Source organism: Acipenser ruthenus, chromosome 1 (genome assembly GCF_902713425.1).
Source record: "Acipenser ruthenus chromosome 1, fAciRut3.2 maternal haplotype, whole genome shotgun sequence".
NCBI lineage: Eukaryota > Metazoa > Chordata > Actinopteri > Acipenseriformes > Acipenseridae > Acipenser > Acipenser ruthenus.
The window spans coordinates 82021472-82045176 of NC_081189.1; the positions used below are offsets into that span (position 1 = coordinate 82021472).

Consider the following 23705-nt stretch of genomic DNA (forward strand, 5'->3'; position numbering starts at 1 on the left):
ACACTAATGTGATGATAATTTACCCTAATCTGCGATCACTTTCTTGTAGAAGCCTGTAATTTAACACATCATCAAACTAATGAGATTCATCAGATCAGTTTGAAAGTGTAATTAATAGTCTGTCAAGTTCCTTTGTAACACTTGAACTTTAATACTAAAAGTAGCAGTTTCCCACGTTTACAAACAACAATTTACACCATTAGGCAAATAAAATAACAGGGTATTGTAATCATGGCATAACATCTATCTAGCTTGTGTATTTTAATTTTATTGTGTTTCATTATCTTTTTGATACACGTCTGAAGCAACAACAATTGATAAAGTGGTTATTTCCAATTTTTTATCAATGATATGATAATATGTATTATGTATTATGCTACTGTCATGTATTATGCATTTTCCTCTGTATTTAATGTACTATATCATGTATTATGCACTTTCCACTGTATGTAATGTATTATGCATTTTTTTTACACTGTATAGCATGTATTATGCATTTATCTGTATTTAAAGTATTATGGATTTTCTTGTTGTTACTGCATCTTGTAAAGCGCTTTGTGATGGTGGTAGTGACAGAAATACAGTGATTCTTGGTAGTAAATCTCCCTCCCGACCTGTGAGGACACTAAGCAGCGAGAACAGAGTACCTTGGACAGGCTGGCCTGACAGTTCTTTCCCAGGGTTCAAGGGAAGTCGGCCAGCTAGAAAGGGGGCGGAACTCCGGTGCATTAACTCATCGACCTGGAAGGGAAACGATGCGGCAGTCGAGGATTGGAGGGGCGGCTGCACTCATTTACCAAGGGGTCAATGCCCGGGGCCCATAAAAACCTGGCGCCGGCCCTGACAGGTGCCATTGTGAGGAATTCATCTGAAGTAATTCCTAATTAATGGCTGTATGAGGTCAAAGTGTCTTTGCTTACCACAGGCATGTTTACAATTTTGAGTGTTTATGCACTAAAGTATGATCACCATCACCTCTCCTGCTAAATCTTGCTTCTGTGTGCAGGTATAAAGGCAGGGCCAGGCAGGCATCAATCTCCAGGTTCAGTGTGGTCCCAGTACACTGGAATTCTGTGCACTGTCGAGGGGATGAGGATGATCTGCTGCAGTGCAAGAGGAAAGCATGGCACGGTGGGCTCTGCTCACAGAGAGATACTGCAGCTGTCACCTGCACCCCTCAGGAAGGTAAGAAAACAATTCTCACTATCCTCGTTATAATACAAGTTGTAAGACTGTGAATTCTCAGTTTCCTGAAATCAGTCTTGAAACTTTACTGGATCTACATTTTAATAAAACACACCAATGTGTATAAGTTTAAGCTTAACTGGTTTATCATGCAGCCTCCAGAATCCCATAATGGAATTATAGCCTTATTGGGGTACATTTTCAAAGGTGACTAAGGGCTTTAGACTGGTGTAACTCATGTTTTTAGATGTTTAGACTGGAGTCTAGTGTAAGAGCGATTTTCTAAAGCATCTAATATTTGCACCTTAGGCCCTTATGCGTCTGTTGGCTTCTATTTTTTTGTAATTTATGCAGGGGAAGGGTAGACCGCATAAACATTTTCACGTATAGTTTTCAGTGTAGGTCCACGTCTTAAATTAGCAGTTTAGATGTCAAAAGCCTCCAACTCCTCCAAGTAGGCACAATGGCGGATTTATTACTAGAAGTGGTTGCCATACGAGCTGCATGAAGAAGAGCTAGTAGAAGAACGAGGGCATATAGTGAATATGCAAATCTACAGATCACCGATGTCGTTGCAAAGTATCCAGGATCATGTCATGACTCCTACATTTTGTCCAGATCTGGTGTGGGGCAGTATATGGGCATTGAAGTATTGGCTTGCAGCTGACTCATAGGTAAATAACGTGTGTCTTTCCTTTTTCCTCGTTAATGTATAAGGAAAGTTAGTAAATTGTGTTTTTTAAATACACAGGTGACATCAGATATCCATTGAAACCATAGCTCATGACATGTTACAAATCCTTCAACTCCTGCTCATCGCAGATATAATGACGCATACCGATCAACTTGATCTGTGATAGAGAGGACCTTTGGCATATTAAAAATGCATTTTAGGTGCCTTGATCGTTCAGATGGTCTGCTACAGTATATCCCACAAAAAGTATGTAGAATCGTCACAGCTTGTTACGTATTGCACAACATAGCTTTCAGACAAGACTGTGACACTGGAGATGGAGAGGAAGACAATGAAACTTTGGATCAGGCACCTCAAATAAATGCCAGGGTTACAATAATTCGGGACAATTTGTGTGTCAATTTTTAAAAATAAATAGTATATCAATGCGTCAATTGACTTAGGCTTTCATTTCATTCAAAAGGTATGGTAATGATATTGTTTACATTTGGGAACAATAGATTAAAGTTATGGATTGAAAACAATAATATTTTTTTTGGTAAATAAACTCAAGCCTTTTAATACCAGGATTGTCTCCTCACTAGCGTCTTCCCTCCAAAATAGCAATACAATGATACTATACTTCTAGAGTATAAAGAGTCTTTTATTTTTGTTATTAAAGTCTAAATAAAATATATAAATAGTGAATAGCAGACATACACACATTGTATACATATTCCTCTGTTAGAAAAACGACCTTCTAGTCTCAGTAACTTCTAGCCTACTGTGGCGCGGTAGCTTCCCAGCCCAGATGGTATTTACAGGAAGAGAGACAGACACAGAAAGCTGCAAGTTAAATTGTGCTACTGCAGACTTTTAATAAACAAATAAAGGCCCAAAACAAAAGGTCTACAGAAAACACTCACGAACATAAACAGGACACGGACAGCACCACACGGAACACAAACCTACACACCAACATTAACTCTAAACCAATTCTCCCCAACACCCATGAACACCTAGTGTATACACCTGTTCCATTCCCATGTGTTTTGACAGGGAGAAATTTAACCCCCTCCCTGCCAACCTCATATTCCCCACATACACAGCCGTGCACTGGCAGGGCTTTCACCCTGCCACACCGCCACACTGCTACACTGCCACACTGCCACACCTACACATTTAGCCTAGGTTCAGGCCATTTTCATTCACTAGAAATAAAACCTGGCAGAACCAGAAAGTCACGCAAATCTAAATAATTTATTCACACATCAGCAAGGTTCAATCGTCATTCAGATTACAATTCTTGTGGTCATGTAATGATTAGTATGAGACTCCAAATACACAGTTCCTATAACACATATAACTAAACATAGCTGTATAGTGTTGCAGTCCTATCAAGTGATAAGAATTAAACTTAGAAACTCTGGGAAGTATAGCAGAGACTAAGCTACAGGTCTTATTTATTTATTTGTCCAACAACTGCAACTAAGCAATTCTAACCCTGTTATTTATATGCTCTTTGCTATGTAAACAAACTGGACCATCAACATCTCCCTGCTATATTGTTTCCCGTTTCATGTGTAACAGGAGGGGAGATCTTGCTTTAATATTTAAAATGTTTCTCTGCTTGTGTCCACTCCCCACCTAATGACTTTATGTTGTTTTGTATACATTGTAGATTTTGGTTTGAGTGAGGGCTTCTATCTTTCGTATGAAGAGAAGCGCTCCCATAAAAAAGGGATGTCACAATTGCATCACTGCAGAGACAGCTCAAGTTTGTAACAGCAGTTAGTTATGTGTGATTTAATATCTATTTTAACAAATGTGTGTTTTATAATGTGTATGCAACTTAAACTTATTAATGTATAGCGCAAATACATTCACGGCGCGATCTTTCTGTCAGTGTGGGGAAAATAGGACTCCTAGTAGATGTAAGTATTTATCTTTATTAATACCAGCATAGGGTTATTGTTTTACATGTTATATATTTGGGCATTATTTACATGTAGGCCAGCATAAACAAAACCTTTCAAAATGATATGGTTAAATAAAAGACTACTTTAAAAAATATGTAGCATAGCCTTTTGATTGTTTTCAATGTAACTGATAAATATTTAGAATGAACATTGCTTTCTCTCATTAGTCCATGTTTCACCCTTTTCACTAGATGATTTCCTTTTTCTTGCTATATTGGTTTGCACAGGTCCTTTCTTCCCTGCAGCAGGACAATCGTCTGATTCAGTGCTTTGAATTGTAGTCTCACATATTTCCGAATTTAGATTACATTGTTCCATCTTTAGTTCTCTTAATGCTACCGTGAGGTCTTTCATCACATCAACCATTGACCTCTGTACTGCCTTTAATTCTGAAAAGTTATCTTTTCTGCCTTTAGTTCTGAACAGTTATCTTTTATGTTTGACAAAGTCTGAGTTTTATGTTTTTGTTCACATAACTAAATGTATTTTCTGTGCTGTCTTAAGAAGTAGATAAGGATCTTAAATTTATGGTTAATATAGCATTTAAATCAGTGTGATGTTGCATGAGGTAAGTCTGGATGTGTTCGTCTTCATCACCGACTCCAGGTAAAGGACTTCCTCATACAGCTGTACTGTCTGATACAGGATGTTCTTCATCTTCAGAAATGTGACAAGGACTATCATGGCTATCATTTCTAGAACAATGGCATCCCACTGGTCATCACATAATAAAGTGAAATTGGTAGTATAATGCAGCATCAGTAAAATCCTGTTTATTTTAAATGAAATAGGGGCAAAAATTAGGAAAAGAAACATACATTGACTAATCGGGTCATTTAAATCCAAATTAATGTGAGGAACAGTACCGAGGGCTTCTTCTTCAAGGGGAGTCAAAGTCACAGTGTGAGCCGGTGTGGTGTTATTTTGTGGTACGCGTTAAACTGGTACACCGTCTACTGCGCTTGCCCAGGCATGCACAACTTATTTTAGCTCAGAAAACAAGGAAACAACCATCTAAAAGGGGTACGATGTACTGAGTTTGGCCCTTAAAGTTCTTTTTAATATCATTTTTTTTTCAAAACTCAGCAACTGTATGTGACTTTAATTGAGGAGCAACAAATTGTCTTGTTCATAGTAATTTGTGCAGTAGTCAAGCACAGCATTAGAACATAAGAAGAACATAAGAAAGTTTACAAACGAGAGGAGGCCATTTGGCCCATCTTGCTCGTTTGGTTGTTAGTAGCTTATTGATCCCAGAATTTCATCAAGCAGCTTCTTGAAGGATCCCAGGTTGTCAGCTTCAACAACATTACTGGGGAGTTGGTTCCAGACACTCACAATTCTCTTGACAGCGTACCATTTTCTGGCGTTAATTGGGTAGGCGTACCACATTTTAACGATGTACCACTTTCTGGCCCTACACTGGTCCACTTTTTTTTGGCAGTTGTGGCTGTTTGAGCAGCTTTGTATTTCGCCTAATATCTCTCCATCTCTTTTTTTATTTCTTTGGTATTTTGCTTTGTCTGGGAAACCACATTTACCTTTTTTAACACCGTCTCCCAGCCGTGGTTTGAAATATTTGTGTCTGTCCTGCATGATTTATACATTTCAAATACTTCATTTGAACTAAAGAAAATGAACTAAAACTTCATTTTCTTTTTGTGTGAAGTTTGGCTTTCGACTTTTTGATGGTTTATTGGGTACTGTGACAGAGTTCCCAGTCTCATTGTTGTTTGCCATTGTGTACATGGATGAAGGCTATATTTGCATCCTGAGCCATTCTAAAAAAAGGCATAATACCACAGTAGTGATGTCAAAAAGTGATAATTCCTCTAGAGGAAAATATACTTGAACTTTGACCCATTCGACTCCTCGAGACCATCACTTTAAATTCAAACACAAAATGTCTCGTTTTCAATCACTCGACAACACCCACAGTACACCCTCGACGAAATTATTTTCCTGTAACTCACTGAAGCCCATCTATTATTTTATATATATCTATTATTTTATATATATATATATATATATATATATATATATATATATATATATATATATATATACACACACACACACACACAGTGCCATCCATAAGTATTGGGACAGTGAAGTCAAAATTGCTATTTTTGCTGTACACTCAAGCAATATGAAAATACGAGTAAAAGATTAATATGAGGCAAAAGTACAGAATGTCACCTTTTATTTCTGGTGGTTTCAAGACATAGATGTTTTACCAACTAAGAATTTAGAGTTCCATCCCCCATTTCATGTGAGCATATGTATTGGGACAATTCAATTTAAAGCAAATATAAGACGTATAAAAGCTAGTATTTAGTCGCAAATCCCTTGCATGCAATAACAGCAGTGAGTCTGCGACCCATTGACATCACCAAACTCTTGGTATCGTCCTTTGAGATGCTTTGCCAAGCCTTTACTGAAGCCATTTTCAGCCATTGCTTGTTTTGGGGAGTTTCTGACTTCAGTCTCCTCTTCAGCAAGTGAAATGCATGTTCAATCGGATTTAAATCAGGAGATTGACTTGGCCAGACTAAAACTTTCCACTTTTTTCCCCTGATGAACTCCTTGGTTGCGTTGGCAGTGTGTTTTGGGTCATTGTCCTGTTGCATCGTGAAGCACCGCCCAATGAGTCTTGGCATTTTCTTTTACATTGGTAGCCAAGATGCTTCTGTACACTTCTGAAGTCATTCTGCTGCTGCCATCATTCGTTACATCATCAATAAAGATGAGTGAGCCCGTTCCAGAGGCAGCCATGCATGCCCATGCCATGACACTACCTCCACCATGCTTCACAGATGAGGTGGTATGCTTTGGATCACCTGCAGTTCCTTTTTTTCTCCACACTTTTGCCTTCCCATCACTTTGATAATCTGGCCTTTCTGTTTTTGGTGCTGGTGCAGTGTAGCCTTTGTAATTCTGCTGCCGAAGTCTTCTGCGAACAGTAGATTGTGACACTTTCACCCCAGCATTCTGGAGGTTGTTGGTGATTTCACTGACACTTATTTTAGGGTTGTTTTTCACAGCTCTGGTCATTTTTCTGTCATCAACTGCTGTTGTTTTCCTTGGCCGACCTGGTCATTGCTGATTGCTGAAGACACCAGTGGTTTCTTTCTTTTTCAGGACATTCTAAACTGTTGATTTGGCTATGCCCAACTTTTATGCTATGGTTCTAATTGAGTTCCTCTTTTCTTTTAGCATCCAAATCGCTTGCTTTTGTTTCATAGACAGCTCCCTAGTCTTCATGTTGTATTATGCCTACTGACACCAAGTGTAGACTCCAAAGGCAAAAGCAAAGGATAGAACTGAGACTACACATTCACAGCTCTTTTATGTGTGAACAATCAATGCAACAGGAAACACCTGATCAATTAGAAACACCTGTGAGACAAATGTCCCAATACTTATGCAAACATAAAATGGGGGGGAGGGAACTCTGAAAGTGCTGTTATTCTTAGTTGGTAAAACATACATGTGTTGAAACAGCCAGAAATAAAAGGTGACATTCTGTACTTTTGCCTCATATTCATCTTTTAATCATATTTTCATAGTGTACAGCAAAAATAGCAATGTGGACTTCACTGTCCCAATACTTATGGAGGGCACTGTATATATATATATATACCTGTGTTCTCAAGTCGGTAATAGGTGCATACGTCTATATTTAGACAAATGCATACATTATAATACTAAAGTCTGTAACTCTGAAAATCCCATAGATTTTTGGGCGTCTAAATCCAATTGTAACCTTATGGAGGGTTTTAGATGCTCAAATAGCACACTAGCATGTCTAGAAACATCAACTTACAACAGTCACTGTTGAAAATCGTGACTCTAATATACCTGTCTAAGAAAAAATGTAATTTTAGACGTCTGACAAAAATGTAGTCACCTTTGAACATGTACCCCATTATGTATAGTTGGGTGTAAATGATTCCTTATAATAATTAACAAAAGGATGATCTTTTTTGTTATTCTTGTCAACACTCCAGCAATTAGATTATTGTAAGAACTGAGGAGTAGGCTGTGAAGAATATTACCAATGCAATAATGAAGGCTGAAACTACTTTGGGTCCAAATTGGTATATAGAGCAGACCCAGTGCTGGCTTTTACAGTTGTTATCTCAATTAATCAGAAATGCCACACAATTCTAGCCTAACAGAGCATGTTCAAAAAACGTCTGTCGCTATCTGAAATGGAAGTTGTAGTCTAAACTCAGTCAGTTCAGTTTCCGTTCCCACATGGTATGTAAACATTTGAAATTTATCTGCAATACTTTGTGTGTCACAAAGTATATATCCGTTTCTTTCCAAAGGTTGACAATCAATGTATAAGCTATACACAAATCAAGGATTTGGTTATTTAAAAACAACTTTCTGTTTAATGATGAAGCTGATAAGTTTCAGGTTGTTTATAAATGACGATGGAAGCAGTAAATGTAGAATGTGTCTCTTTGCTCCAGCGGCTGTGCTTGTTCCAGTGCGTCTGCTTGGTGGGATCTCTGAACGTGAAGGGAGAGTGGAGGTCTATCATGCCGGACAGTGGGGTACCATTTGTGATGACCAGTGGGATGATGCAGATGCAGAGGTAGTGTGCAGGCAGTTAGGTTTTGGGTAAGCCACATTCACGTCTTGAAGTTTCATACACACGCACACCACCAGATTTCACTGTCCTGTGCTTTCTTCAAATTAGCCTGAAAACTTTTCTCCCAGTGGTTTCTATACTAATAAAATGAATGACAAGCAAACAAACATGCTTTTTTGATATCAATACATTTTTTTATCACTGGATCCCCAGGGGCTAACCTAGTAAACCTAGGATTACATTTTAATTAAGGCGCTGCTATCCTTATAGGTCATCTCTATAGTCTTGTCACTGTTAGTCCAAGGGAGTCAAGTATCAAATTCTTATCAACTCCCTGATTGCATTGCATGGCAGTCTTCAAGACTTCAGTATGAACCAGCCTGTAGACGACTGGACTTGAGTGCATCTCAGCTTTCCACATGCTGTGTCATGCTGCTTTGCTTATACCATGGGGCAAGTGAACAACACAGAGTTAGTTATTTCATGAAAAGGCAATACATGACAGTGATCTATCAGTTTAACAAGTTGCAAAGCTACAAAAAGTCCATAATTAGAAAATGGCAGTGTTACAGATGCATGCCACTGTTTGCTGTCTGAAAATTAAGCCAACAATTAAAAATCTCTGCCTTCTAATAATTTAGTTGGAAACCCTTTAGAATAAGAATTGGAATAATTATACCAGAATTCAGGTTTAACCATGGAGTAATGCAAAGTACATATTCTGTCTTGGTTACCCACCCATAATTACTGGCAGTGAAAGCAGGCCTTACATAATCAGATGCTTGGTAACATTTAGTACCAGAAAATATGTAAGAAAATAAAAATAAAATAGGAATACATAGAGTCTACATTGAAACAGTAAAAATGTATAAAGTCAAATATAATATATATATTATTTATAAAGTCAATTTTGTCAGCAGCATGTTAAGATTTAAGTTGCTACTATCTAGCATTGTATGGCATTAAGATACATGTATATAATTATAATTGTTCCCCCTCTAATAAAACTGTCTCTCATAATTTTCATTTTAAATAATGTAAAAAAGTGTTTTGTATGCAGCATTATATTTAACAGAATGTTAAAAGAAGGATGCCAAGTTTTCTATGTAGACAGCAAACACAAGTACTTGTGATATAATAAAAAGCAATGCTTTTGTTGTTGTTCACTAACTAACCAAAGTTGCTAGGTTGATATCTTTCTTGACCTGGTTTTCATTATCCTAATTCAGAATGCTTTCACCCAAAGCTGTTTTTTTTCATCTTTTTTGCATCATTGCTTACACAGTGGTGTAGCAAAAGCATGGAGCCAGGCCTACTTTGGAGAAGGGTATGGACCCGTGCTCCTCGATGAAGTGCAGTGTACAGGGAATGAGTTGTCTATAGAGCAGTGCAGCAAGAGCCTGTGGGGAGAACACAACTGTGCACACAAAGAGGACGCAGGGGTCTCGTGCACTCCTCTCACAGGTAGGGGCCACTTGGGTTTGAGGCTAAAGTTAAGACAAGTAGCCCATGCTAATGGCAGTCTAATCACAATTCACTGTTATTTACTACACTTCTTCTGAATTTAGTGATAAAGAATTGAGTATTGTGTCTTTTTTTATAAAATAATAACCATATTACTAAAGTGGATAATTATAGATATATAGATGAACTAATCAACTGGTGTATTATAAAAATACTTTTCTGTATCACTATAACTATGATTTATTTTCAAGTGGGTGACATTGAAGAGCAAATTACATATTTTAGAAAGGTGGATTTGTGTGTGTGTGCGTGTGTGTGTGTGTGTGCGTGTGTGGGTGTGGGTGTGTGTGTGTGTGCGTGCGTGTGCGTGCGTGTGCGTGCGTGTGTGTTTGTGTGGTTGACCTAATTACAAACACCTGCAGCGGCCATAAAAATAATCTCCCTACTTCACACCAACAGGTATATGTAAAGATGTAGTGATATTAGGAATTGCTTTTATGTGTAGAAATTCTTAAAATGAATAATCCCCAAATAGTCCCTGAATTGAGAAATTCTCATTCTAGATGGTACCCTGCGTTTGGTGGGTGGAATGGGCAGCCATGAAGGACGTCTGGAGGTGTACTATAATAGGCAGTGGGGCACTGTCTGTGATGATGGCTGGACAGAATCTAATATCCAAGTTGTGTGCAAACAGCTGGGATTCAGGTACGAAATATAAACCATTATACACCAATTATTCTACTTGCTTTGTGATGTGGAAACCTGTCCATTAGGAACCAAAATTGCCTAGCTTTATTAATGTATGTAACCAGGAGAGTACAAGTTTACAGTACAAAAGGGGTCTAGCAAGATAATAAACAGACAGCAGCAGAAAAGTACAATTAAATCACAGTTTAATACATAATAACATAATAGAGAATTAAAACATAAGAAGTACCAGTAATTGACAAATTAGTCAGCAATCAAAGAATTTAAAAGAAAGTCCACAACACATCCCCAATGCTTCTACGTCTGACTGATTGTATTTTGTATTTGTATAAAGGTACATTAAAGGTTCTGTGCAGCACCATTTTGCAGTTGGTACAGGGCAAATCTTCTTGGATGATGTGAGCTGCTCAGGGAAAGAGTCCTGTCTGGTACAATGCGGTAGAAGGGAATGGAGAAAGCATGACTGCACTCACCAGGAGGATGTATCGGTTGTCTGCAGTCCCGACCGGGATGTCAATGGGATTCCATCCAGTGAGTATGACCCAAGGTGACCAGACGTCCCGTTTTGGACAGGACAGTCCCACTTTTGGAACACTGGTCCCAGTGTCCCCAGAAACCTTCTTGGAGTGCTCATTTCATTCCGTTTTTTTCCCCAGAGCATCGTTGTGCTGGTAACAAAATACTGTATTTTCATACATGCTGCTGCGTTACTACCATATGTGTTACTAAAACATACTGGCGGCTATTCTCATCTGAATCATCACTCTCGCTGCCTGAAGAGGTTAGACTAGTGTAGTCTAACAATAACGGCTCATACAGGTACCATTGTGTTGTGTTGGAATTATTCTCTTCATCCATGATAGTTGTATATCTGCGTGCAATTGCAGAAATCAACGCTGACACATCACCATTAAAAAGTTTAACAGGTTCCTTTCTGTTTTAAGTGATGCCCATCAGCTTACAGCATTTTAAAGGGGGGAATTTGAAAATACAGCTATTTAGAAACACTTAAAGTGTTATTTTGCTCATTTAAATTTGATCTTAATTTCTACTGATTTTACTGTACTTTGCAACTGCTCTTATCTGTAATGTGATATTTTGTAATATGATACTTTGTATTGTGATATTTTGTAACAACTGTAAGTCGCCCTGGATAAGGGTGTCTGCTAAGAAATAAATAGTAATAATAATAATAATAATCTGTAATTTAAGTGATCTCGAAATGATGGCTTGGGTTGTCATCTGAAAGACATGAAATGAATTGTAACTAAAAGCAGTTTTTGTGGAGTACAGAAAGGACTACATATGCAGCTATGGCCTACAGTCGATGGATCTGTTTTCTGCCTGGAGTCAGGCCACATGTAGAGCACCCAAATGTAAAAGAAACCTAAAAGATTGGGAATAATTACACCATTCCATTGGTATTTAGTCCAAGGTAATGCTCCCTGATATAATTTAGATACTGTGTGAAAGAAGGACTTTATCTGGAATGTGGAAAATGCATTATATCTAGTTACTTTGCATTTTACTGGTCTTGTAAATCTGTTACAGATCAAATTATATTTCTCTGAAACCTGAGAACCCTAAACAGTAAGCATGTATGGTATAAAACGTTGACGTCACTACCTGGGTTAACTGCTTTTATCAACAAACACAAAAAAATGTATTTCATACAAAATTAATTCACAAAGTTAAACTTAGGAGTCAAAAGCCTCCTAAAAGGAGCTGAATATCCCTTAAGCTTCCATCACCAAGACAAAATATTTTGTGGCTGGCTCTTTAATTCAGCATGAGCTCATGTCCCTTTAAGATTTAAAAGGGCATGTGCGAGATAAGCTCTTAAATTGGTTAATATCCCTTGTTCAAATCAACTGCTCAGAAAAAAAAAAACAAGAAGTACAGTTGTCTTTAAGCAGCAGGCAATGGATCATCTGCTTTCGCACCCAAAGCTACCTCAGAATGAAATCTGAGATGCTCTGGGTTTTAAGTGGCTGAATGCATACACATGTTTTTATGTAAGGCAAGACTGAGTCATAGCCTTTCCAAGTCAATTTATTTCTAGCCTGCTGACATTTTCATCAAAAGCAACATTATAATCTAATGATGGATAGAGGTCTGTAAAATGTGATGTGTTCCACATGTTTGGATGGTGTGGCATAGAAATTAGCTGCAGAAATTATATATATAGTATGACGGAGAGGGTTAAAATCCTCCATGCAAAACACGTGAAAATGTTTATTTAACAATGTTTTAATTGTTCTGGCAGTTGGCCACAATTGTAAATTGGTACCAGCTGCCTGTATTTTGTTAATTCTGTGGGGTATAAAAACCCCACAGATCATTCAACCGTAATGAGAAAAGGTACTTTGCAAACGTAGTACTGCAAAGTTTATTTTGTGTATTTGTGTTTTGTTTTACAGGGAAACGGCTTAGCTGTTGTGTCTGTAGTGAGGTTCCTGTGTGTCTAGTTAGTGCTCGAGCTAGGTTTTTGTTTTCTTTATTTTTCCTTTTGTTGTGTGAAAATAAACGTGCGCAAGCCCATTAAAAAATAAACACCTGTGGTCTTGGTTCGTAAACAGTGCTGAGAAAGAAACCGGAAGAGCGATTTTATATAATATAATATAATCTCAGCCACACGGTGGTTTCAGTTTTGTTTTTGGAGCTAATGAGATTAAACCTGTAAAGGTTTTATAATGAGAAATAATAACGACTGGTTTATCTCACTGCACTACTTTTGGACTAATGTTACTGTCGTTCAGAATTAGTGCTAAAAAGGGCTGACAAAACCAGCATTAAGTGTTCTTAGAGCAGCATTTGTTTGTTTAACCTTACCATTTACAGATGTTGGTCCACTCAACCCTAGAATGTTCATTAGGGTATCTTTGAGAACAATGAGGTTGGTTAAGGCAGTAAAGTCAATATATATAAATATATATTTCCTTGTTTCAGTTACGATGGGCAACAAACCTAATATGACCAGCTTGGCTGGCACAACTCCCTGAAGGAATTAGAAGTGGTTGAGTTTATTGGGAAATGGTCATATATGCCTTTAAACAAATACAATCACTTCCAACTGGCTGCACTCTGCTGACTGTGTTATGCAAGGCTGTTTAATTAAGTACATTAAAATGTAACTACGTTTAATTTTCTCCTGGAGGATTTTGTTGCCATGTTTTTTTTTTTGTTTTTTTTTTGTTTTTTTTTTATCAATGTGTGATAAGTGTGCCTGATTCCTAGGTCTGCCTATGCGACTGATGGATGGAGAAAACGAGAAGGAAGGACGTGTGGAGATTTATATCAATGGCCAGTGGGGAACGATTTGTGATGACGGATGGACTGACAGGGATGCAGAAGTTGTCTGTAGGCAGCTGGGCTACAAGTAAGTTACTGTATTTTTGTGGGTAAGAGATACATCTTGCCACAATACTGATTCACATTGGTACTGGCAGTTCAAAATCGTCCTGAAAGAAAATATTTAATAATGATTTATGTTTTATTTCTGGTAGCACAAACTTTACATTATGTTTTTGTATATGTTTAATGGTTTTATAAAATCTGGTTCAGTGTAAGGTTCACATCATTATATACATACAGTATTTGTATACTGTATTTTCAATACAGTTCTGTTAAAATTTGCTTTCTAGGTGGATTACCTATAATCTACTGCTTCTATGTGACATATCTTGTTTATACAACTTAACTGAAATATGTGAAATACAAATTAGGGGGTACATACATATTAAGCACATACAAACATATGTATTTCATTCTACAGCAACTATTGTTGATTTTGAATAGTCAGCTTCGGTTTACCATGTTATTCTTTTTTTTAACCTCAGTGGATATGTTTTAATGGATAATGGTTAACAATTAAGTAGAGGCAGAGGAGAATTGGCAAGCATGTCTGTAAAATATGTTTCTCCCATGCTCTTTTCCAAAGCATTTCTGCCTCCTTTCTTCTGTTGGTGGCTTAGTGGACAGGAAATTCCTAAACATTGCAGTTAAACTGCTGTAACGCAACTAAGCACCACAGTAGACAGGCCAGCAGTTATTATAATCATTTCAACATTGAGAAATCCTGTTGAAAGCTGAAAGATTGCCAAAACATATTAACAAGGACCTTTGTGCTAATAATATTTTGACAGTTCAATTATCTGGTATCAGAGGAATCTGATTTAACTTTATGTTCAAAGAGACACTGACAGTGTAAGAGCACTGCACCTGTGAATATGTCATTCACTAAATATGTTTTGGAAAAATAAATACATCTGGAAATTAGGGGAAGTTTTCAAACCATTAATCTAGTAACTGGTACTTAAAGTTTTTCAAAAAAGGTCCAAAATGTTTTAAACCCTTTTAAAATAATAAGTCAAGGAATTAGGAAAATTTTGCTACGAGTGAGTATTTTTCCCTTAGCACACACTTTTGCTGTAGCTTTCACACAAGTACAGATGAGAAAAAAATTGTCCCAAGATTTTTGAACAAGATGGCAGGTGCCTACTGAAAATGTTGAAAATGATTTTGTAACAGCTAGCAGTTTTGTTAGCTGAGCTTGTCTTTTATAAACAAACCCTCCTTCTTGTGTTCCAGGGGTCTGGTCAAAGCTAGAACCATGGCTTATTTCGGAGAGGGCAAAGGACCTATCCACATAGACAACGTCAAATGCACAGGAAATGAAAGGTCTTTGGCTGATTGCATCAAACAACCAATTGGTATGCACAACTGTCGCCATAGCGAGGATGCTGGGGTGATCTGTAACTATGGTGAAGAGAAGACAACAGAGAGGAGCAAAGGTATGAGTGTGATTAATTGCTGACAATATTGTTTCAAAACAGGCACTAATCAATTAACTAATAAAAAACAGAAGTTGCATTTTAACCGCACTTACTTCAGTGTAAGCCCATTCTTAGTTAAAATAAAAATATAATATTGTGTGATATTTCACAGAAATGTGTACAGAACATTAAATTACTTAGTATTTAAAAATGAAATGATTGTATGTTTTTTTATTAAATGAAATCATGTAAATAAATTGAACATTGCTTGGTTAGGTGCAGTGGCATTGCTAGGCATGAAAATTTGGGCTGGCCCCAGCTTTGGGTGGACGGGCAATGACCAAAGGTCTCACTTCACAGGAAATACCGTATTACTTGGAATTAACGCTGCCCTCGAATTGGCACCGCCCTCAAATTAACGCCTCACTCAGATATCAGCTTTTTAATAGATGCCGCCCTCAAATAAACGCTGCTCTCAATAAAGAAACATAAAGATATTTTTTTCTACCTCTGCTCAAAAAATAAAGAAAGAAACACACAACTCTGGCTATGTACATGTGACGCCCCCAAAGAGACTCCAGCCTCAATCCAGCATGTAATACAAACTAATGTACACACACCTTAGTAAGCAAATTTTATTTTATGGTACAGTCCTGAAAGACAACCCAAGATGAACTGCTTACAGAAGTCCTTCAAGTCTTTTTATTTATTTATTTATTTTCCAGCAGAGTTCAGTGCCAACACAGCAGGGGATAAAACAAGGGCTGTCTGTTGACCTCATCCTCAGCTTGGATGGTGAATAACTCAGAGGAACTTAGAGCTTTGCCGGTCACTCTAAGCGCAATCCGAAAGCTGGCTGAAGACATCTTCTTGTAGGGAGTTTAGTTGTTTTGTTTTTTATTCAATTGGAATTTTACTCAGTCCTGTACAAATATATATATATATATATATATATATATATATATATATATATATATATATATATATATATATATATATATATATATAAATATATAAAAACAACTTTCTTACTATCTATGAGAAGATTTAGTTTTGGTTTCTCTTACAGAGAAATTACAAACAAGCAGGTAAATTACAGTGAGAAAAAAAAATAACCGAGTAGGATATATTTTAGTTTTAACAGAAATCAAACCGATATTCAGAGGTAATATTTTTCATTAAGAAAAACAACTGCATCACGCTCAGCTCCGTTCTCTCTCCTCTTCTTGTCCCGCCCAATAGCAACAAATACACAGTCCTGATTCGCTGGTACAGTACTCCTCTGACCTCCCAACTCCCACCTAATAGGCTCTCGATAACTGTCAGTAAATGTACCGTATTCAAGCCCCCAAAACACACAAGAGTATAGTGTTGCAGATCGGAGTCTCTCACGGCACCGTTTCTAAAATGCCTTAAAATCATGTAATAAAATACTGCACCGTTCAAAAACCACAGTATTCCTGATAAACGCCGCCCTCAAATAAACGCCACCCTCAATTAAGTGCCGTAGCCATTTTTAACAATTTAAAATAAACGCAGCAGCGCTAATTCAAAGCAATACGGTAGTTTACATTGCAAAAATGATTTAAATCAATGAAAACCCTGACTACATCAAATATTTCGCCTGTAAATCCATTAACATTTTTAACATATATCCGCAGTGAATTCACTTTAAAAAGCCAAACAGGCAACGTCACCAAACCAGCGAAAACACAGTCATATTACATTAAGCAATTATTATATGCAATTATAGAGTCATACTCAAGGGTCGCATGGGTCTCTTTCAAACGACAGGAGAAACAGCATGTTCAAGCGACTTGTCAGCACTGAGGCTCACGCAGCTGTCTTAATGCTGTTCAAGGTGGAGAAGAGCCACCATGAACTGTACAGGTGGTCATTGGGAGCATGGTCAAAAATCTTAAAAGTGCATGCATATTTGGAAATATATCCAAGTGGCAATCATCTAAAACAGTCAGAAAAGACTGGAGTTTCGGCTGAGTCGGCATTTCATCAAGTTCCCTTACCCTTAGAAGGAGCGTTAGTTGTAACTGGACTGATTCCACATTTATTTTTACATGTTGCCATTTCCACTGCTGAAGTAGATCCGGAGGAAGAGTTGGTTTTGTGGCTTCATTATCTGTATGTTGCCTATTAAAAAAATGAAATAGACTCAATTGTTTTGCCATATTGACCACCGCACTACTCCTAATTAGAATGCAGGTTTGCCTAAAAACTGCACATTTAATATAAAGTTGGAATATGGAAATGTCTGGGACGTTCAACAGATCGGCGCCAACTGTCTCAAAAGCTGTCAATCAAACGTGGCTTGCACATGATTCGTTGTGTGTGAGAAAGATTCCTCCCAAACAGTGCATCACAATGACTACTTTGCTTTGATTGGCTAAAGCCTGTGACATTGAAAAAAAAATAGCTTATTTGTCCTAAACTTGAGCTCCCGCCTTTGGGGTGCACAATTAAAAAATAAATAAATAAATAAAAAATTCATAATTTTAATGTACTTAAACTTGGCATTCACATAAGTGCAGATTTGGCCCGCCCGTGGCTACGACCCTGGTTATGTGTCAGAGTCATTTTGGAGAGATTATTTTTTATATGTGTTGTGCCTCCCTGAAACCGATAAAAAAATATGATATGTTCTTTACAGTATCTAAACCAAACTTCCTTTGTTTTGTAGACCCTTTTTCTTCAACTTGTGGCCTACGATTAGTTCACACACGCCAGAAGAGGATTATTGGGGGGAAGAATTCCTTACGGTAGATTTTTCATTTGTTTGTTTTAATATACATGGTACCAACATGTTTTGTTCATTTTCAGTGTATCAGTATGTTTCTATTATGGTTATTCTTCCACAGAACAGCATTTCATTTGCAAAACACTCCAATCATTAGCTCTTTCAAAGGGCTCTGTCATTTAAAGTAAATTATAGGACATGATGTACAGACAGGAGTATATTGCTTGTCTGCAAAACATGCAGCAATTGCTTTATTTAAACAATACTTTAGTCTTCTGAAGCTTTTTGATCTAACCAGTGTTAAGAGATGAGTTTGACAGAGCTTTGCATATTAGCAATTTAGAATTGGTTTATCAAGAATACTTGGTCTCTGTATCTTTTTCACACAAAAAAGTTAATCGGAGATCATGCTCTAAAATGGCACCACATTCAGTTATTAGTATAGAAAATTTGGGTTTATAGAAGTAAAGCAGGTGTACAAGCATCACATGTAAGTAATTTTGATATAGGGCTCACAGGCAGAACATCACTTTTGCAGTGCTAGTGAAGATCTTCTATGATAATAATTATATCAAATGATACAATTTTTCCATTGTTCTACATTTTTAGCCATTGGTAAAAAACATCCAAATTAAAAACAGATATGAGACCCAATTGATTGAGCATAATCTGATGTGTGTGGCAGAGATATGATTCCAATGAGCAGCTCAGCGGCTTGTTTGTTCCTTTGTCTCTCTCCACTCTCTACTCCCATCCATTCACTGTTTACCAGATAATCATAAATCACACAGCAAACGCCTTGGTCTGTGTCTTTCAGGGGTGGGTGGCCGTGGCAGGCTGCCATTCGGTTGAGAACAGCGCACGGGGACAAGAGGCTGGTGTGTGGAGCCACGCTCATCAACAGCTGCTGGATCCTCACAGCGGCCCACTGCTTCAAGAGGTCAGCTTTCACTCTGTTTCTGCCTGTGATGGGAACGATGCCCTGTTCAGTGTTGGATGGCTAATTGAGTCAAGCATTAGAATTTTACTTTATGCTCGCACATACTTTATATCTACAGTATATGCAAAGTTTGAAATCCAGTTTGAAAGAAGTGTGACAAGAGCATGGGCTGAATGAGTTGTGGATGAAAGAATATTGCAGTATATTCTATTTTTTTCTTTTTCTAGCAGAACCTCTTTGTCCCTTGACTGGATCAGTGCATTTTCTTTTACTTTTTTTTTCACATACTATTGCCAGATGTCTTGCAATCCAAGGTATCCCACAGCATTCCTTTTTTATTATCATTGTTCATTCTTCTTTATCTTGCAGACCACTCTTGAAATACCACAAACCAAAGGATTTATTCAAGACATATATAAATTGCTTATATAAAATGGGGCCCTTGTGTGCCATGTTTATTGAAAACAGCATCTGTAACAGTGCATGCAAGTCACTTCAGTCTAATTTAAACAGTGGTCATAGTTCTGCTATATTCATTTATTAGATACTATTGTTGTCCCATTTTTACATATAACCATGTAGCTATATAACCAATTGTGATGGAAGTTGGTTTGGATAGCTTTAGCACTAGGTACTGAGAGTAGCATAAGAGAGCCTATAAGGCAAGGGTGGCCAAAGCTGTACCTTCCACTCCTGGTCTTTGGTCCAACCCTGTTCTATATTGTTTAATTGAACCAATGAAACCTCCATCCAGATCCTGAAGTAGTTAATTATATAATTAGGGCTGTTGATTTTTGGTTTTAACTGACAAAACCCGATAAAACAACCCCGATACAAAAAAAAATTAAATCGGTCGATAGCCAATAAACATCAGAAAACACCGTAAAAACTGTGGAAATGGTTCATCTATTCACGTTGACTTTACCCTTTTCAAATTTAAAAAATAAAACCTACTACAAAAATAATAATAAATACATTTCCCTGTGCTGCTGGGCAATGTCCCACCTTCCTGACTTGTATCTATCATGGATTAGTTCTGAATACTTTAAACCCGCCCCAACTACTGAGTGACAGCATATTTCTACATTGCTATTGGAGACTCCGCTTGCGAGATTTAAAACGAGATTACAATCAGGATGGAGGCTTGTTAGCGGGATTTAAAGATGTATTACAGTTAAGACACGGAGGATTTAAAACGGAATTGTGACGAAATGTACAAAAATGCATACACACAAAAACCCCAGGGATTTCGTTGTGGAAGACAGCAAAGGAAAGAAGGTACAACTTAAGTGTGCAAGTACTGTCGAGTTACTATACATATTTTGACACACACAAAAAAATAAACAAACAAAAAAAAAAAAATGCTCAAGCATTTTGGAAAGTAACCAAAAACACTACTTTTATACAGTATATAAAAAATGAAAGCCCATAAAAAAACGATTTACATAAAACTCAAAAATAGCTAAAAATAAGCACCGAAAAATACAATTAATAAAACCCGAAAACAGAAGCCTTATATATAATTAACTGTTAAACCCAAAGTGGAATGGCCCTCCAGTACTGTGATTGAACATCCCTTCTCTTAAGGAGATGTCCACACTCAAGAACTTTTGACTTCAAATCCATGACGCCGAGTAGTGGTTAGGGCTCTGGACTCTTGACCGGAGGGTCATGGGTTCAGTCCCAGGTGGGGGACATTGCTGCTGTACCCTTGAGCAAGGTACTTTACCTAGATTGCTCCAGTAAAAAAACCCAACTGTATAAATGGGTTATTGTAAAAAGTAATGTAACTGTATGTAAAAATAATGTGATATCTTGTAACAATTGTAAGTCGTCCTGGATAAGGGCGTCTGGTAAGAAATACATAATAATAATAATAATAATAATAATAATAATAATAATAATAATATCAGGTACCATACAGTTTATAGGTTATGACTTACTCCATGTCACAGAAGAGGAGGGTGGGGGGGTTGTTGTGATAGAGACTGTTGGGATATTTTACCATATTCTTAGAAGCATTTTAAGGATTTGCTTGTTTTAATACCAAGTACACAAGAGGGAATTCATCAATATTGGTAAATACCTGTACTAGGGTCTTTCTTATTTACCCAATGTTTAGCATGTTCAAAGCATTGATACAACATATTACAGGGAGAATTTGAATGTGTACATTTAAACCAGTACACAATTATCAAGCTTGTGATAAACACCATTTAGTATTTATCCAACATGGACTGGTGCTTCTTAAAATCACAGTGTAATCTGAATTGTAAAATAAGTAATGTCTTATGTGTTGGGGTTGGCATATCTAATCAAATATAAACATATATACTCTGAATGTGAAAACAGTACAGTTAAAAAAGGACTGTAAGTGTACTCCAATCCAGCAACAGTAACATCCTACCTAATAGTATCCAATAAATCATGCTTATCATTAGCAGCATCTCAGTTTAAGAAACTCAAAAGGCAGTGATAGATTAAATGCAGACTGCAGGGTTAAACACAGGGTTTTATTTGCTTTCAGAAGTGCTGCTTATAGTACTATTCCACAGGCTACTTAATCCAGCCATCTGGGAACACCAGCAGCCAGTGACGCTGAAGAAGAAGAAAAAGTTTGTTGATCCATGTTTTCCAGCGACCGGAAGCTGCTTGAATTCCAAGAAGCACATTTATTATCTAAACCATTTCTGGTTTTTATATTGTTTGGAACAAATTATGAAAATAAAGAGGTTTTTTTTTTTTTAATTGTTTTATTAATGGGTAGGCAAGTAACATTAAGTGCAAAAGAATAACTCAAAGAAGAAAGTCAATTCAAGATAAGAACTATTTATTTGAAGAACAGAAAAGTAGAAATGTATGAAGTGATGGTGTCGTTTATGGAAGCAGACATAAGGAGAACCCAAATTAACATGGTTTATTCATTTGGTTACTGAAAGAAACAAAATCAAGACAAGTGCTTAATGTGGTCTGCATACTAATTTATTTGGTAACCTTGACAGGATAGCATCACGGCCCAAGATGTTACCTGCAGGAATTAGAGACTCAGAGACAGAAGCTGCAGTGAAGCGCTGTTGCACGCATTTATTACAGAAACACAAATAAAACAGGAACAAACAAAACATAGCATGAGGGCCAAAATAAAAGTTGTAGACAAAATACACAAAAGTAGCCTGGGCATTGGTCTTCACTAATGTTTACAAACCATTTTCACACACCACTCCCTCCACCACACAAACACGTTCTCCTCCTTTTACACAGGTGGCCATTCTCCAATTAGCGCCAATTGTCTAATTGAAGAATGGCCACACTTGTGTTTGTGGCATGGACAGATTTAACCTTATCCCTGCCAACCTTACATTGCAGGAAAAGTCAATTTTCTAACGGTGTGTAGCAGTGGTGAATAATTAAGCATTCGCAACACTTACAAAACAGTCACTCTGAACAGAACTGAAACCTTTGCTCATCTCCCCTACAATGGCAACCCCATGATGTTTACGTTTTGTTCTCCCTCTGCGCGGGATGCAAAGTTTATTGGGTGTCTGATTTTACTGAAACAAACTGCATCTTTTAAATAAGTGTAAAGTCTTTTACAAAAATGTGGAGATTTATACCGGGTTGCGACCCCCCCCACCACAAAAGAAAAAAAAAAGACTAAAGATGTGATTAGCAAAGGGCCAGTTGTACTAACAAGTTAAAAAAAAAAATATTCCACGTTTTTACAAAACATTTTAAAACTAATAAATAAACAATTACCATAATGAATATTAATGTAATGTGTTGCTTAAAACATAGTCACAGAATGTATTCATAATAAAGTTGAGTAAAGTACCAGTAATTTCGCTGTCTGTAGCTTTGTGTTGTTTACATTATCGTCAGCATATCTGAAGTGATTGGAAGCTGAAATCGCGTTTTTTTAAAACACCCTTTTCTTATACCAATACAGTACTATAGTATCATTTTAATAGCAAAACATTCACTGGCGACTCTGGCAAATCTGATATTCAAATCCATTGATACAAAGTCCCCCCGCTTTCTTGAAAAAATCTGCATTTTCCTCATTTTTCTTTTGTATTTTGTATGCTCTCATTAGTATCCAACCTAGTAGATTCAGAGTCCGTCAGTTCTGGAAGATTCTACTGTACTTGCTGAAGTGTTTTTCATCCCGAGGGCTACAGTGAAACGTATTGTCTTTAAATTGGGACTTTAGTGAAGACCATGTGAGTACATTAATTATAGTAGGTAGTAATTCATAGTTATTTAATCACTCACAGGCTGTAACCCCCAACTCCTCAAACCAGCCAGCATTTTTGTAAATAGCAACACATGTAATGAACAATAAAATAAACATTTTATTTGTGTCATCGGTGTAATCTTCAGGCGGAGCTTTGTGGTCGGCAAGGTGAGAGCTGAGAGAATTTTTTTCCTCTGTCATCCCATCTGGTGCTGTCAGTGTCAGTTTCTCAGTGCAGTACAGTAGTCGCACACTAACAAGGTGCAAACAGGTGATTGGTTGATCTGTAGGAGCGTTTACTAAGATGCATTTGTTAAAAAACATTTTTGGGATAACATTTTTTGGACCCCAACTGTTGTTGTTGTTTCCAGCTTAGGCACTTCACATAAGGA

The 23705-nt window shown here is 37.2% G+C and overlaps 1 protein-coding gene across 1 annotated transcript in view; it reads left to right on the forward strand.

Moving 5' to 3' along the window:
• LOC117421444 (neurotrypsin-like) overlaps positions 1-23705 on the forward strand; it is a 35697-nt gene that overhangs the window by 6560 nt on the left and 5432 nt on the right. The window contains exons 4-12 of the mRNA XM_034035900.3: positions 1007-1185; positions 8319-8469; positions 9726-9904; positions 10468-10609; positions 10947-11143; positions 13850-13991; positions 15203-15405; positions 18083-18161; positions 18957-19079. Coding sequence (XP_033891791.3) covers positions 1007-1185; positions 8319-8469; positions 9726-9904; positions 10468-10609; positions 10947-11143; positions 13850-13991; positions 15203-15405; positions 18083-18161; positions 18957-19079 — 1395 coding nt within the window. The remainder of the gene's footprint in view (positions 1-1006; positions 1186-8318; positions 8470-9725; positions 9905-10467; positions 10610-10946; positions 11144-13849; positions 13992-15202; positions 15406-18082; positions 18162-18956; positions 19080-23705) is intronic.